Source organism: Rhineura floridana, chromosome 5, assembly GCF_030035675.1.
Source record: "Rhineura floridana isolate rRhiFlo1 chromosome 5, rRhiFlo1.hap2, whole genome shotgun sequence".
Taxonomy (NCBI): domain Eukaryota; kingdom Metazoa; phylum Chordata; class Lepidosauria; order Squamata; family Rhineuridae; genus Rhineura; species Rhineura floridana.
The window spans coordinates 105,944,263-105,957,754 of record NC_084484.1 but is presented as its reverse complement, the minus strand read 5'-3'; the positions used below and the strand labels follow the sequence as shown (position 1 = coordinate 105,957,754).

The 13,492-nt window shown below is 38.9% G+C and overlaps 1 protein-coding gene across 1 annotated transcript in view; it reads right to left on the bottom strand.

The window, feature by feature from the left end:
* Window positions 1-3,056: 3,056 nt before the first annotated feature.
* The window catches only part of ADAMTS5 (ADAM metallopeptidase with thrombospondin type 1 motif 5), an 89,689-nt gene continuing 79,253 nt past the window's right edge, over window positions 3,057-13,492 (bottom strand). Inside the window, exon 8 of the mRNA XM_061627876.1 lies at window positions 3,057-12,816. Coding sequence (XP_061483860.1) covers window positions 12,246-12,816 — 571 coding nt within the window. The 3' untranslated portion in view covers window positions 3,057-12,245. The remainder of the gene's footprint in view (window positions 12,817-13,492) is intronic.

Here is a 13,492-nt window from a genome sequence, read left to right as displayed (position 1 = left end):
CTGCCTCCGGAAAATTTTGCAAATTACTTGGGAAAATAGGCAGACTAATGTTAGCGTATTGGAAGAAGCAAAGACTACCAGTGTTGAATCAATGATCCTTCAACATCAACGTCACTGGACTGGCCATGTTGTTCAAATGCCTGATCACCGTCTTCCAAAGCAGCAACTTTACTCCCATCATAAGGATGGAAAATGGAATATCAGTGGACAGCAAAAGAGGTTTAAAGATGTTCTTAAAGTGAATCAAAAAAATGTAACATGAGCATCGAGAACTGGGAAGCCTTGGCCAATGAGCTTCCCAATTGGAGGTCGGCCATTATCAAAGGTGCTATGGACTTTGAAGAAGCACGAATACAGGGTGAATGGGACAAACGAGCTAAGCGGAAGGCACGTCAAAGAAATCCTCACTGCGACCATCTTCCATCTGGAAACCTATGTCCTCTCTGTGGGAGGCTGTGTGGATCCAGAATTGGCCTCCACAGTCACTTATGGACCCACTGTTAAAGACCTTATCTTGGAAGACAATCTTACTCGGCCACAAGTGATCCCCAATGAATGAATGATTGGGTATGGTTAAACATATTTGCTTTTGATGCTCAGTTATGTTTGGGCCAATATTTACATACAGAAAATGAACTAACTTATAAAGCACTTAGTATTTCAAAAGAAAGAAAAAGCCACACTGACATCTCATTATTGATTCCAAGAGGCTGAAATTTACACATTTTTTAAAAAACAAAACACCACCCACCATTTCCTCTTTTCCTTTGAAAGAGAAGAGGCCAGTTTTATGCCTCTATGTATTGGAATGCAAAGATTCATTCCCTTGGTATTTTCTCTCAAAATATTTTCATAGCTTAGATTTCTATCAAAGGAAGCTGAATCTACAGGTATAGATAATATGTGGAGATTGAAACAAGACTCCAGGCAGCTGCTCTTCTCTCCATTTTTCCTTATAATAAGGAATGATCAGGGTGGCAACTAAAAAGGATAACACTGGCTTCAAATGAGATGTTGGCTAGAAAGCAACTGGATGGGTAGCAGTTCTCAATTTGCCAGATAAACAGAAATGGGATTTGGGAAGGAATTTTACTCAACTCACATTGCATAGGTGTAACCCTGTTAGTTTTGGACAAAATACTACAGCAGAATAAAATATTCTCTGTGGGCTACTTCCCTGAGCAAATCAAAGCTTTCATTTGGTGTGAAACAAAATCATTGTTCAGTAGGCTCTGTGTGTCACACTGCTACAGCTAAAAGCAGCTAGGGAAATACCAATTCACTGTCATTTTCTGATTATATATAGTATTATTTATCCAAAACATGAAATGTTTAACAATGATGGCCACCAACGTGGATGAATTTAGAAGAGGATTAGACACATTCATGGAGGATAAGACTATCAGTGGCTACTAGCCATGATAGCTTTGTTCTACCTCCACTATTGGAAGCAGTGTGCTTCCAAATACCATTTGCTGGAAACCGCAGGAGGGGAGAGTGCTCTTTGCACTCGGGTCCTGCTTGCAGGCTTCCCATGGGCAACTGGTTGGCCACTTTAAGAACAAGATGCTGGTCTAGAAGGGTCATTGGCCTGATCCAGAGGCTCTTCTTATGTTCTTATGTTTGATGAATATCTGTTGAAAACATCACAACATTCCTGAATGAACAGACATGCCCAATTTGGGAGAAATCTTGATTTTTCTCAATTAATAGTTATTGAACTTGTAAGCTACTCATTGTGAAGTCAAGTAAAAACCTCTTGAAACATAAGTGTGTTGAATTTTGGGGAGAGGATGAGTAGATATCTCAAATATTCTTGCTACCTCTAGGCAAATTATACCTATGACCATTTATTATTATTATTATTATTGTTATTATTATGATTAGCAATAAACAACACTAAGGTCCCAGAACAGATCACAACAATTTAAAATACATTAAAAACAGTTTAAAACAAATTGTAATCATGAAAGCAGATTGGGTCCTAAAAATATAAATGCTGGTGCTATTATTTCTAGCTGTGTGAGTTTTGTCAGTAATTTCTAAAATGGAAAGCTTGCGCTCTATGCTTGTCTGGATATGACTCTACATCCTCCCTCAACCTAGAAGATACTCTCCATAATCTCAGACAGAGGCTAACCATGATTAGTCTGGTGTGATGTACTCTGCACATGAGCAGAGATTATTCATATTTTTAGGACTGAGCCATGCATTGCAAATATGGTCTGCTGTGCTCTGATGTACCCTGGCTCAAATGTATCTCTCTCTTTTTGGTCTATTGGCTGGAATACTTTGTTCTTTTAATTTAGATAAAAAAGTAATTTGGGTAATGAAAAGTTAAATTGATTTTTTGGAGGAAAACTACATGCCTCTGGAAGCAAGTGTTCCTCACATTTTAAAAGCTTGTATTTGTGGATTCAGTTTTTTGGCAATGAATGTGTAGGTGTAATCAATACATGAATTCAAAAACTTATGTCATGTGCATATAGAAATAGAAGCCACATGAACCTTAAGAAGGATGCAGACAAACTGGAACAAGTTCAGAGGAGGGCAACAAGGATGATCAGGGGACTGGAAACAAAGCCGTATGAGGAGAGACTGAAACACCTGGGCATGTTTAGCCTGGAGAAGACTGAGGGGAGATACGATAGCATTGTTGAAAGGTTGTCGCACAGAGGAGGGCCAGGATCTCTTCTCAATCATCCCAGAGTGCAGGACTTAGAATAATGGGCTCAAGTTACAGGAAGCCAGATTTCAACTGAACACCAGGAAAAACCTGTTAGTGTGGTATGACAATGGAACCAATTACCTAGGGAGGTGGTGGGCTTTCCAACACTGGAAGCCTTCAAGAGGCAGCTGGACAGCCACCTGTCAGGTATACTTTAATTTGGATTCCTGCACTGAGCAGGGGGTTGGACTCGATGGCCTTATAGGCCCCTTCCAACTCTACGGTTCTATGATTCTAACCTTGCAAAATGCATAGAAATAATCCAGTTAAGGCTGGAGTTAAAAATGGAAAGACACAATCTACAGGAACTAGTTAAGCCCATGAGACACTTTAATACTTTAACTGAAGCCACGAAATCAGTTAAGATCACAACTGGTCTCTTATACACTGATCGTCATAGTTGTATAGAATCAAGCATTGGCCTTTAACATTTCATAGTACAGTACAAATCTTGTACAATGGCTGACACTGCAGTGTTCTCCAGTGTTAATTGACTATGGTAAGTCATGTTCCTAAAGAAAAATAAAAAGCTGGCAACACAGACATTAGCTTCCTAAGGTGTACTTATATTACCAATAACGGTTGAAAACACCCAGTGCAAGGCATTACAGAACACAGTGGCCACACAAATACTCAATAATGAACTGTTTTAATATAAGGCCAGTAAATGCAAAAAGAAAACAAATCCTATTTTGCTTGGCATCAACAGCAGATTCATATGAAAGACCCAAGAATTTATAGCACCTTTATAGTTTAGCAGTGTTGGTTCTCATCTGGAACACTGACCAGCTTTGGTCAATACATTGTCAGAAGGAAATGGGAAAATCCAACAGAAGAAACAATATACATGGTGAAGGATTTGGAATATCTACCTGTCTCCATCTGAAGCTTTTTTTCTTTCTTACGTTTATACTCCACCTTTCCTCCAAGTAGCCCAAGGTGGTATACATGGTTCCTCCCTCCCCATTTTATCCTCACAACAACCCTGTGAGGTAGGTTAGGCTGAGAAACAGTGACTGGCCCAAGGTTGACTGCAGATTAGGTCTGTCAATTTAGGATCTTTCTTTTTTTCTCATCTTAAATTGTTCTCTACATTTCTGCAGTAATTTGTGAATCAACCCCCCCATGAAAATTTACCAGCATTTGTGTGAATTTCTCCTAATAAATACATTTTTGTATGCAGTTTTGACCAACATACACATTTTTGCAAGCAATTTCTTCTAATAGGATGCGTTTTTGTATGTTCTTTTTACTAATATATTCATTTTATGCACATTTCCCCCTAATATATGCATTTTTATAAACATTGGTTGGTGAGCTGCATCACAAAATTTGGCTAAGTGCCCATTTGGAAAGATGGCTGTGTTTTGGTCCTCATGTTATTTCAGAAAGTGCAGGTTTGATAGATTTGGCTTGAAATGCAAGATTTCTCCCTCCTCCCTACTCAGAGCAGTTGTGGAGTTTGCCTTCGTTAGTAACGTTAAAGGAAAAAAGCGAGGTTGTGGTGCTTTAGTCAAGTGAAGGCTGGCATTTTTGACATGTGTGCCAGAACTTATATCTGAAGTGTGCTCTGCTGGAGCTGCTGCACAGACAAGACTGCAAGCCAGACTTTATACCTTAACCAGGCACAAGCCTTGGAGCTTCTATCCTCCTGTCAGGGAGGACTGTGAAGTACTGCTGTGGTGTAGCATGCTTGCCATAGACTGTCTGCCCATGTTTTACCACAATGTGTCCTGTCAGGGCAGTAAGACTGAACCTACTGCTTCTAAGTCGTCTTCCAACAGTAAGACCTCCATAAATGTTTATTCTAGGGAGTCCTAGACTATCTCAGTCTTTTCTGCCTTATGTGTGTATTCATACCCCCCATTTATTTCTCTGTAACAACTTTTAAACTGATGATGAAGCTCTCAACATTTTCCTGGTGCACTGATGTTTTAGTATAGCATTCGAAGGAGCAGTTCCCTGTATGTTTTGAATGGGTTTTGCTGAGTAGTGCCATCATGTGTTTATAGTATAACACATCAAATTTTACTTAATGTTTGTAAAATGTATTTTGCATGCATTTCACATATTTAATGATGTAAATTGTCAACTCTTGTGAAGTTATTCTGGGCATAGACTGATGTAGTGGTAGTAATAAATGCACACTATGTATCCAAAAATCAAATACATCAGCCTACGCCAGCCTGGTGCTCTTCAGATGTTTTGGCCTACAACTCCCATCCCAGACTCTGCTGGCTGAAGCTGATGGGAGTTGTAGTCCAAAACTACTGGGTTGGAGTACCAGGTTTGTGAAGGCTGATATAGATCCCCTTGCTCATCCATATACAGTATGCATTTTTATAACGATACATGAATTGCTACATATTTGCATATATATCTAATTTTTTATATAGAAATGTCTTCAGCTGGTATAAAAACACATTTTCAGTGTGTTGTCTTTCTTCCTAATCATTGTGACACTATGCCTTCAGCTGTGGTAGACAACACCTACACCTTATCTTGCTCCACTGAATAATAAACATGAGAATTTCCAAATTAGTTATAGAATTAAAAGTACTGATTTGCTGAATTAGAGTGCCTGCCCTTAAATGTTTTTCGCATTCTAAAGAGTGTGAATTTAAACATTTAAGGACAAAGTAAGTTATAGGCCAGTATTCAGGCAAAATCTGAACATCAGAACTTATTTACTAATGCTAAAACAATTGAATTGTGAAACTGGACAGTCTTGGAAAACTACATAAACTTGTACATGGAAGGAAAAGCTAATGAAACGCTCATACTTATCTTAGATGCCGTATATTGAGAAATGTATGTACTAGGTTGATGTTACAACAGTCAGGTTGCTAGAGTTTTTGAGTCACTGTGAAAGATCTGCTCTTGCTTTTTATAGACAGAAAGCATTACATATTTTTGCATTGTTAAGGAGCACTATCGGCAAAATAATCTCTGTGGAATTATTCATAGCGTTAAATAAGTGCATGCATTTCTTTGATGTGCACCTAGTGAAACCAGTTTCTTCTTGTGAAGCCAACTACTTCACAAAATTCATCAGTTATTGCATATGTGAAATGGTGGTAGCTTCTAGGTTTTCTGGCCATTAAAAAAAATGTTTCAGATGTCATATTTGGACTTACCAGTAATTTGAAACCATGAGGATGGAACAACCAGCTGAAACTAATTGGCAAAATGTGATGGCTTCCAAACGGAATGGTCTAAATATATTTCAGAATTACTAATACTGTTGGTCTAACTTGTTGCATTTTTTTGATTTGCAGCAGTGAATTTCCCTTTAACAAGTAAAAATGCTCCAAGATTACTCCAAATTGACAGTATAATACTATACATGTCTATTTGGAAGTCCCACTGAGTGAAATAGGGTTTACTCTCAGGTAAATGGACACAGGCTTGCAGCATTTACAATATGATTTAGGGGAACCTGGTTCCGTAAGCCAGTTGTCTCATTAACAATGATTGATTTAGTTGCTTTTGCACCCTTAGATCATCAGCAGTTTTTCACCCAGAAACATGAACCAGACTTTTCTTCATCCTCAGGCCTCTATTGTTTGCACTGAGGATGTGCCAAAGCTAGTACTTATTATTTCTCCTGGGTATGCTAATGGCATTCTCCCTAATCAGGTTATCTGAAGCTTTTCTGAGGAAGAAATGGAAGCAGCTCTGACATATTTTTATTAGAAGCAATGGGGAAATGCATGTATGAGAGAAACCTTTTGGTTCTGGTACTGCAGAGCTGCCAGGAATCTTCAGGTGCCCCTGTCCTGTCATATTTGGCACACTAGACTTTAGACTTTGAACAACATGTCTTAGAGTATATGCCTGTTCAGCTTCAGATGCAGAGACTATTGAATCAACTGCCTTGCTCTCCATATGAACTGTGAGCTATTTACTACAGTCACGTTCAAGCCCCATTGAAATCAACGAGCATTAACTGATATATGTATAGTTAGGTCTTATTGATTTTGAAGCCCACTGCCACCTGTAAGGTGGGATATGAAATAAATGACTGCCATCTCTGCGGTAACCATGTTTTGCTCTGGCAAAACAATTTTGCTGCCCACAGAAAATGGTTTGTGCAATTAGTTTGTCATAATACCAGTGCAAACAGCTTCAAAGTGAGCTTGTGAGACAAACCCACTTCAGACATTATTTTGATAGCATAACCACAAATGAAATGGGGAATTGCCTATATACCGCCAGCATGGGAAGCCATTTATATTAAGGGGCCCACTAATGGTTTAAGTCAAATCATCAAATCCATCATTTTCAAAAGGAGCAGGGGCTGCAGGTGAATACATGGAAATTATAGGAGAATTACTTCACACAAACAGCTTCCCCAAGAGGTTCTGGGTTCCAGAGGAAGCTATGCAGTTAATGTCTGAAATAGCAGGAGCAGCCCTAGAGGCACTAGAATGAGGTGACATGAGAGGGCTCTTAAAAATATTTAAACCTCGGATTCCACCCGGTAAGTACAAACTTTGAAAATAATACATGGCGAAGTAATTATAAGGAAAAGCTGTGACTGTAAAATATATCAGTATACATATACATATCTGTATACATGTGCATTTTGTATGTTTATATATGTGAAAACACCCGCACTTCCATACACCCAAATATCTTTATTCATACTATTTACCATACTCTCACATGCATACACCACATTCACATACGCACACTTTCCATAACAATCAAATAAAAACAATATAAAAGCAACCAGTGCTGTGCGTTGATAAATTCACATAGTACTTTCCATTCAAATATAAGGCATGAATTTAAGGGGGAAAAGGGAGATAAAGATAGACAAAGAAGTGATAGCAAAACAATTTAAATATAGAATAATTTCCACAGCTGGCATTTCACGTTAAATAAGAATAAATAAATCCATTACATCCATTCACATATCAATTTGTAAAAACAATAAATTATTTATTTTTTTCAGTGCTATGTTACTTTTTGCTTTCTTGTATGTTTTTTTTTTTTAAAAAATTTTACATCTGTGATCAGCTACCAACATATTTTCCCACTTCTTCCCCATGGGATAAAGTTTCCATGGGAAAGTGACTGCATCCAGATATGTTCAATAGTATTGGTGGCAATAAGTCAAACCATTTATTCTCAAGAAGTTTTGTACAGTGACAACATGAGGCTTGAAGGTTACAGCTTGGCTTTCTAGCGTAGAGGATAATTTGGAAAATTAGCATTCAATGTGCAGAGATGCACTGAATTGTGGCACTAGTTGTGTTTTAGCAGTGGATATGCTCCCCTTTAGCTAGAAGAATTTTCAGAGAAGATCTGCCCACGAAACAGTAAATCAGGTGGTGACTAGATCTGAGTCCCTGGGATTGACCTGCTTCAAACAGTCAAATGATAAAGTGACACAATTGGCACCAGTTTCGCATTAATGAGTGCGGAAAGCAACGTGGAAGAATGAGAGATGTAAGGAGGGTGCAGGAAAAGGTCAAAACACACAGGCCTCCTTATTTTGCCTCTTTATTTCTTGCTAAAATGTACTATGATTAGTATATCACACATGTCCTATGATCATGATGTAGTGAAACTGAAATTTACACTCTGTTCATCCTTTTATTTGAGTTTGGGTAACTTACACGTGCTCTGTAACTTTGATCACTATTGCTGTAATCCTAAACACACTTACTTGGAAGTAAGCTTCATGGAACTCATGGACTTACTTCTCAGCATACATGTATAGGATTGCACTGTATGTATACCATCTCTGCATTTAGGCTACTGAATTCAGTAGCTTCTTCCTTTTCGAGTTTTCCCTTTCCTGTCCTTGAATGGACTATGTTTAGTTAAAAGTTTCCCATACTACTGTGTGGAAATACTTGAGTGTAAGGCGGGAATAGGGAATCTGTGATCCTCTGCATGTTGTTTGACTACAACTCCCATCATCCCTGACCACTGGCCATGCTGGCTGGGACTGATGGGATTTGGGGTCCAACAACATCTGGAGGGCTATACATCCTCCCCCCCCCCCACTGTTTCCGGGAACAGTGATGGACTGATACAACTCCATAATTTTCAAGCACCTCAGGACTCTGATCATGAAGAATTTAGGGGAATATTGAAAAGTGAGCCTGAAGATTGTGCCAAATTGAATTCTTGAATCAATATGAAAAGATTAAGCGTTGAAGATCAGCACCAGTTTGAGGTTTATCTCATTTTATTTTTTAATCTTTGCACTTCCCTTCCTCTTTTTTGTTAGAGAGAAACTGATCACATCCCAAGAAAACTGAAGAAAGGGTTGCATCTTTTCTCTATAGACAGCTCGATCTACTTGATTATGTACATAAGGTTATTTCTTGCTGAATTGTTTTAATGGTATGAGAGAGGCTGAAAATCTCAGAACCTCCATAATTTGGAGCAGAGTGTGTCTCAAATAATGTATTGAACTGGTATTTCTCCCAGTCCCATAGTCACTGATGGAACCATTATGCAGAACTGTCTTCCATATGTGGATCTCTTTCTTAGGAACAGGAATTGCAGGTGTAAACTGGAGGCACATCTAGATGTTCATCTGAATGTAGATGTTAATTCACGCTTTGCTATAGATGGGATACACATTCTGATGCACATCAGGATGTGCACTACCATCCATACTCTGCCATAGCTAGTCATGCAGAGCTACATATGGCTAGAGATGAACTGGAGAACAGCTGTTTGTTCTGGCCATGTGTTTTCTGGAAACCACAACTGTTCATTTGGATCTCCATATTATGTACCTAGCAAATGCACCTACATTATTCAATCCAATGTCACTTTCAGTGGAGGCTAGTCTGTTAGGGCAAATGGGGAACTCCCCACCAATCTAAGCCTGCTCTCAGCCAGCCCCCACATGTCGCCTACTTACAACTAGTCCAGGGCACGGACACTGCCTGTCATTCTTCTGTCTTAGTCCCAGTGTTGCCATTTCAGAACTCAGCAGGAAGGAGAATGGGAATAAAACTAGAATTAGTTGGCTCAACTTGTCACTGGCTCTGGCCCTTGCTTACTGTTGGCTTCTCTGCCTTCCACCCTTCCCTGCCTACTGCCCTGCCACTGATCACTTTGTGACCCAGATGTAAAAGTGCAACTATCAATCATAATTGTTGATTATCTCCAATCAAGTCAGCTATTACTCATAAATGCGAGAGCTACTCTGTTCATATTAAATACCAGAGCTCTACTTGACCATCTAATTCTCCAAATGTCACACAGCTAAAAGCCTCATTCTAGTAAACCAGGCTTATATCGGGGTCGATACCTTCCAGAAATTGTTGGAGTCCAGCCCCAGCTAGCACAGTCAATGATCAGGGATAATTTGTTTGGAGTGCCACGGGTTCCCCACTCCTGGCTCATAAATATGGAGTAGTTTAACAGTGTAGATTTGATCTGTTCACCCTAAAGTTTGCTACATCATAAAATAAATGCTTAAAATGATACATTCTGACCATTGTTCCAGAGTAACATCAGAACTGGTGCTGGAGTGTGAAGATTTTGGATCAAAATGTTAATGAAAATTAAATCTGGATCTTTAGGGCAGCTTTTCCTAACCATTGGTCACCATATGTTGCTGGACTACAATTCCCATCATTCCTGACCATTGGCTATGCTGGCTGGGAGTGATGGGAGTTGTAGTCCAACAACATCTGGTGACCCAAGGTTGGGAAAGGCTGCTTTAGGATACAGTCCTGATTCCATTGAAATCTGTAACTACATTTTAATGAAAAATCAAGAAGGCAGAATTGCCTATACTTCCAATATTTGTGGAAGGCACTGGGAGCAGAGGTGCAATTTCCACCCACATTTTATACCAATATACATTGTTTTATCCACATTATATCAACGTGATCCAAAACTGAATTAAATTTACCTGATTTCCAATGAGGTATTTATGTTACCTTTCTAAAATGAAAAGTTCCATTTGCCTATGATATGGAAAAAACCCACACCATTTGATTTGTGTAAATACTCTTATGAATATTCACAACAACTATCACTTTTAAATTTGACTATATTTTCTTGTGGCCCTAACTGCGCAATGCTATACATATTTTCTTGAAAGTCAGTCCCATTATGCTAAATGGAGCTTACTCCCAAGTAAATGGGTATTGGACTGCAGTCTTAATCTACAAAAATATGCAATGTCTCAAATATAAATATCTTCTATAGTTGTTGTTTTAAAAAAACAAAAAAAAATTGTGCATGGGTACCCTTCATTGTATGGGAATTTTGAGGTGCACCTGAAATAATGCCCCCTTCACGTCAATGGATGACCCAATCCACATGTGCAAAAGTTTGCACTTCCTTCATTGGAGTAATGGGACAGTTTGTGCACATAAAAGATCTTTGTTCATAGCTGAGCATGTGCAGATCTCTGGTCTCGGTTGTCTTACTTGTAAAATGTATCCCAGAATTAGAAATATTGGTCAATATATTGCTACATGCAAAAAACACTTGCTATGTTTTTTGATTTTGTCAGAGCTTCCTCAGTAGATAACCAATTCATTACATTGTTAGATTTCCAGTAGAAGCCACAGTGAAACTAATAAAAAGAACAGAATATTTCAGAATATTCACAGAAAGATGCGAACAGAATATTTGAGTTAGAAGACACTGAGGGCATGATCCAGTCCTTCAGCAAACTCCTACTTATACATGGTGCTTCCACATGTGGAATTCCCTCACACCATCTCCCTGCCATTTGGGGGGCTGCACATATGGGATTGGTTCATGTCTTAAGTAGTTTACATAGTTGCCCCCCTCTAAATTACTAATACAGAATTAAGTATGCCCTTTTTTCTTTTAAAGAAGCATACTAGCAGCTCTTTTCTTTCTGCTGCAGAGGTGTGCCTATACGAGAAAGGCATTAATATAGAACTAAACTCTGATGTCAAGAAATTCCTAGAATGGAAATGTGTTTCCTGTTGTCGAAAATTAATTTTTTTTATACAGCAGCAAGTTCTTTAGCTTTCCAGTAAAATATCCATAGCCATTTTTGAAAAGATGAAGGACTCCTCAATGGCTGCAGATATACTTTGGTCAATCACTTGTGTCACACAGAAAGGCCATTGTTCTTTCATGAGAAGACCAAGTGATTATAAAGTGACATACCAAAGCAAAGATATTTACAATTAGTATAAAAGAAGCTATTGTGGTATCATGGGTAAGTATGACAAGTTGTCTAAGGACATACTGTGTTTAGAGGTAGGTGAGAAAAGGGAGATGATTCACTGGTTTATCCTCTTCTTATTTGCAGGAACAAAGGGCTTGTAACAACTAATGTTTAGTGCCTTTGACATATTAAGATCACCTCACTATGACTCAGAGCAGTGCATATCTTCATTTGGTCCAAATAGGCAGATTCTGCCCATAATTTCAGACAATATGAAAGTATATCAGTGTTGGCTTTTCTCTGTGCCTGGGTAGATCTTATGTCAATATGTCAACTATGACTTAATTAGACTCCTTTTTAAGGAGCCCACACAACCACAGGTTAACATTTTTTGAGCAAGCACTGCTTGAATGCTGAAGGTCTTTGAGACAGGAGACATCCTTTAGCTAATTTTTCATTCCCATCTTTACACTGGACAGTTCTTGTATGCCAGCCTGTGTCACACGTTCGAGAACAAGCAAGCCATGGTCCGGTCACCCACTGGGGTTGTGTGAGTGGTGGCATCTGTTTGTTACTGCTGCTGTTGCTGGTGACAGAGTTTGTCATTTTGGTTGGCTTCTTTGGCACATAGAAACTGTAACGGACATCCACTGGTTGAGATGGGTCAGTTGCAAGAACCTGCACAATAAAGATCTCCTTTGTGCCTGTGTGTCCCATTGCATGCAAGAAATCGTCTTTATGACTCCAGCCACTGTAGTTCATGACAGTTCCATTGAGGTCAATAATGGTTTCTGAGGTTGAGATCATGTACTTTCCATTGACAAGGTACTCACCATTTTTCTTTTTCAGGGCCAAATAAGCTGTGAATCTAGTCTGGTCTTTAGCTTTGAACTGTCGGATTTTGATGTGTGTCGCTCCTTCTGGTATTTTCACAATATCTGTGTAGCCCTTACTGAAACACAGTAAAGTACATATTAATGAGGAATAAATGGCTATTCTTTCAATTCTATTGACGGCACTGATAGTTGTTCACTTACCTGACTATGAACTGGGTCAAACACTGAACATATCTGGCTTTTCTACTTATTTCCAGTAGAAGATGCATTAATTCAAATTCTGGGACCAATGGAAGTGTGCCACTTATTTCACTATTCGCACTTGGTGAAAGAGTTATCATGATACCACAAAAGAGATAACTAGAATTACTGTGAAGTTGTTCCAAACCCGGCTTGGAAAAGAATTTGGGGGACTTTGTTAAAGCCCACATCCAAGGAGATAAGGTTTACAGCCCCCAGAATCTCTCCTTCCCCCTGCTCACCCCATGGAATAAAATCTGAATGGGAGAAGAAATGCCAGCTTCCCTGGCTTCTTAATTTTCCCATATGAAATGTAATGGAGCCATTTCACTAACAGAGCGAGTTTGTATGGGGGCAGGTAAAAGATGTGGTAGGGGCAAAATCCAAGGGTGCCATACAAACTAATAGAGAATGCTACTCCATTAGATTGCATGGGGAAATATAGAAAGAGGATTGTAATTGGAAAATGCATTTGAGATCTTCAGGGTTTTTTTTTAAAAAAAACCTCAGATAATTTCCGAACTAATCCAAAGGGAGCTTTGGAAAGCTCAT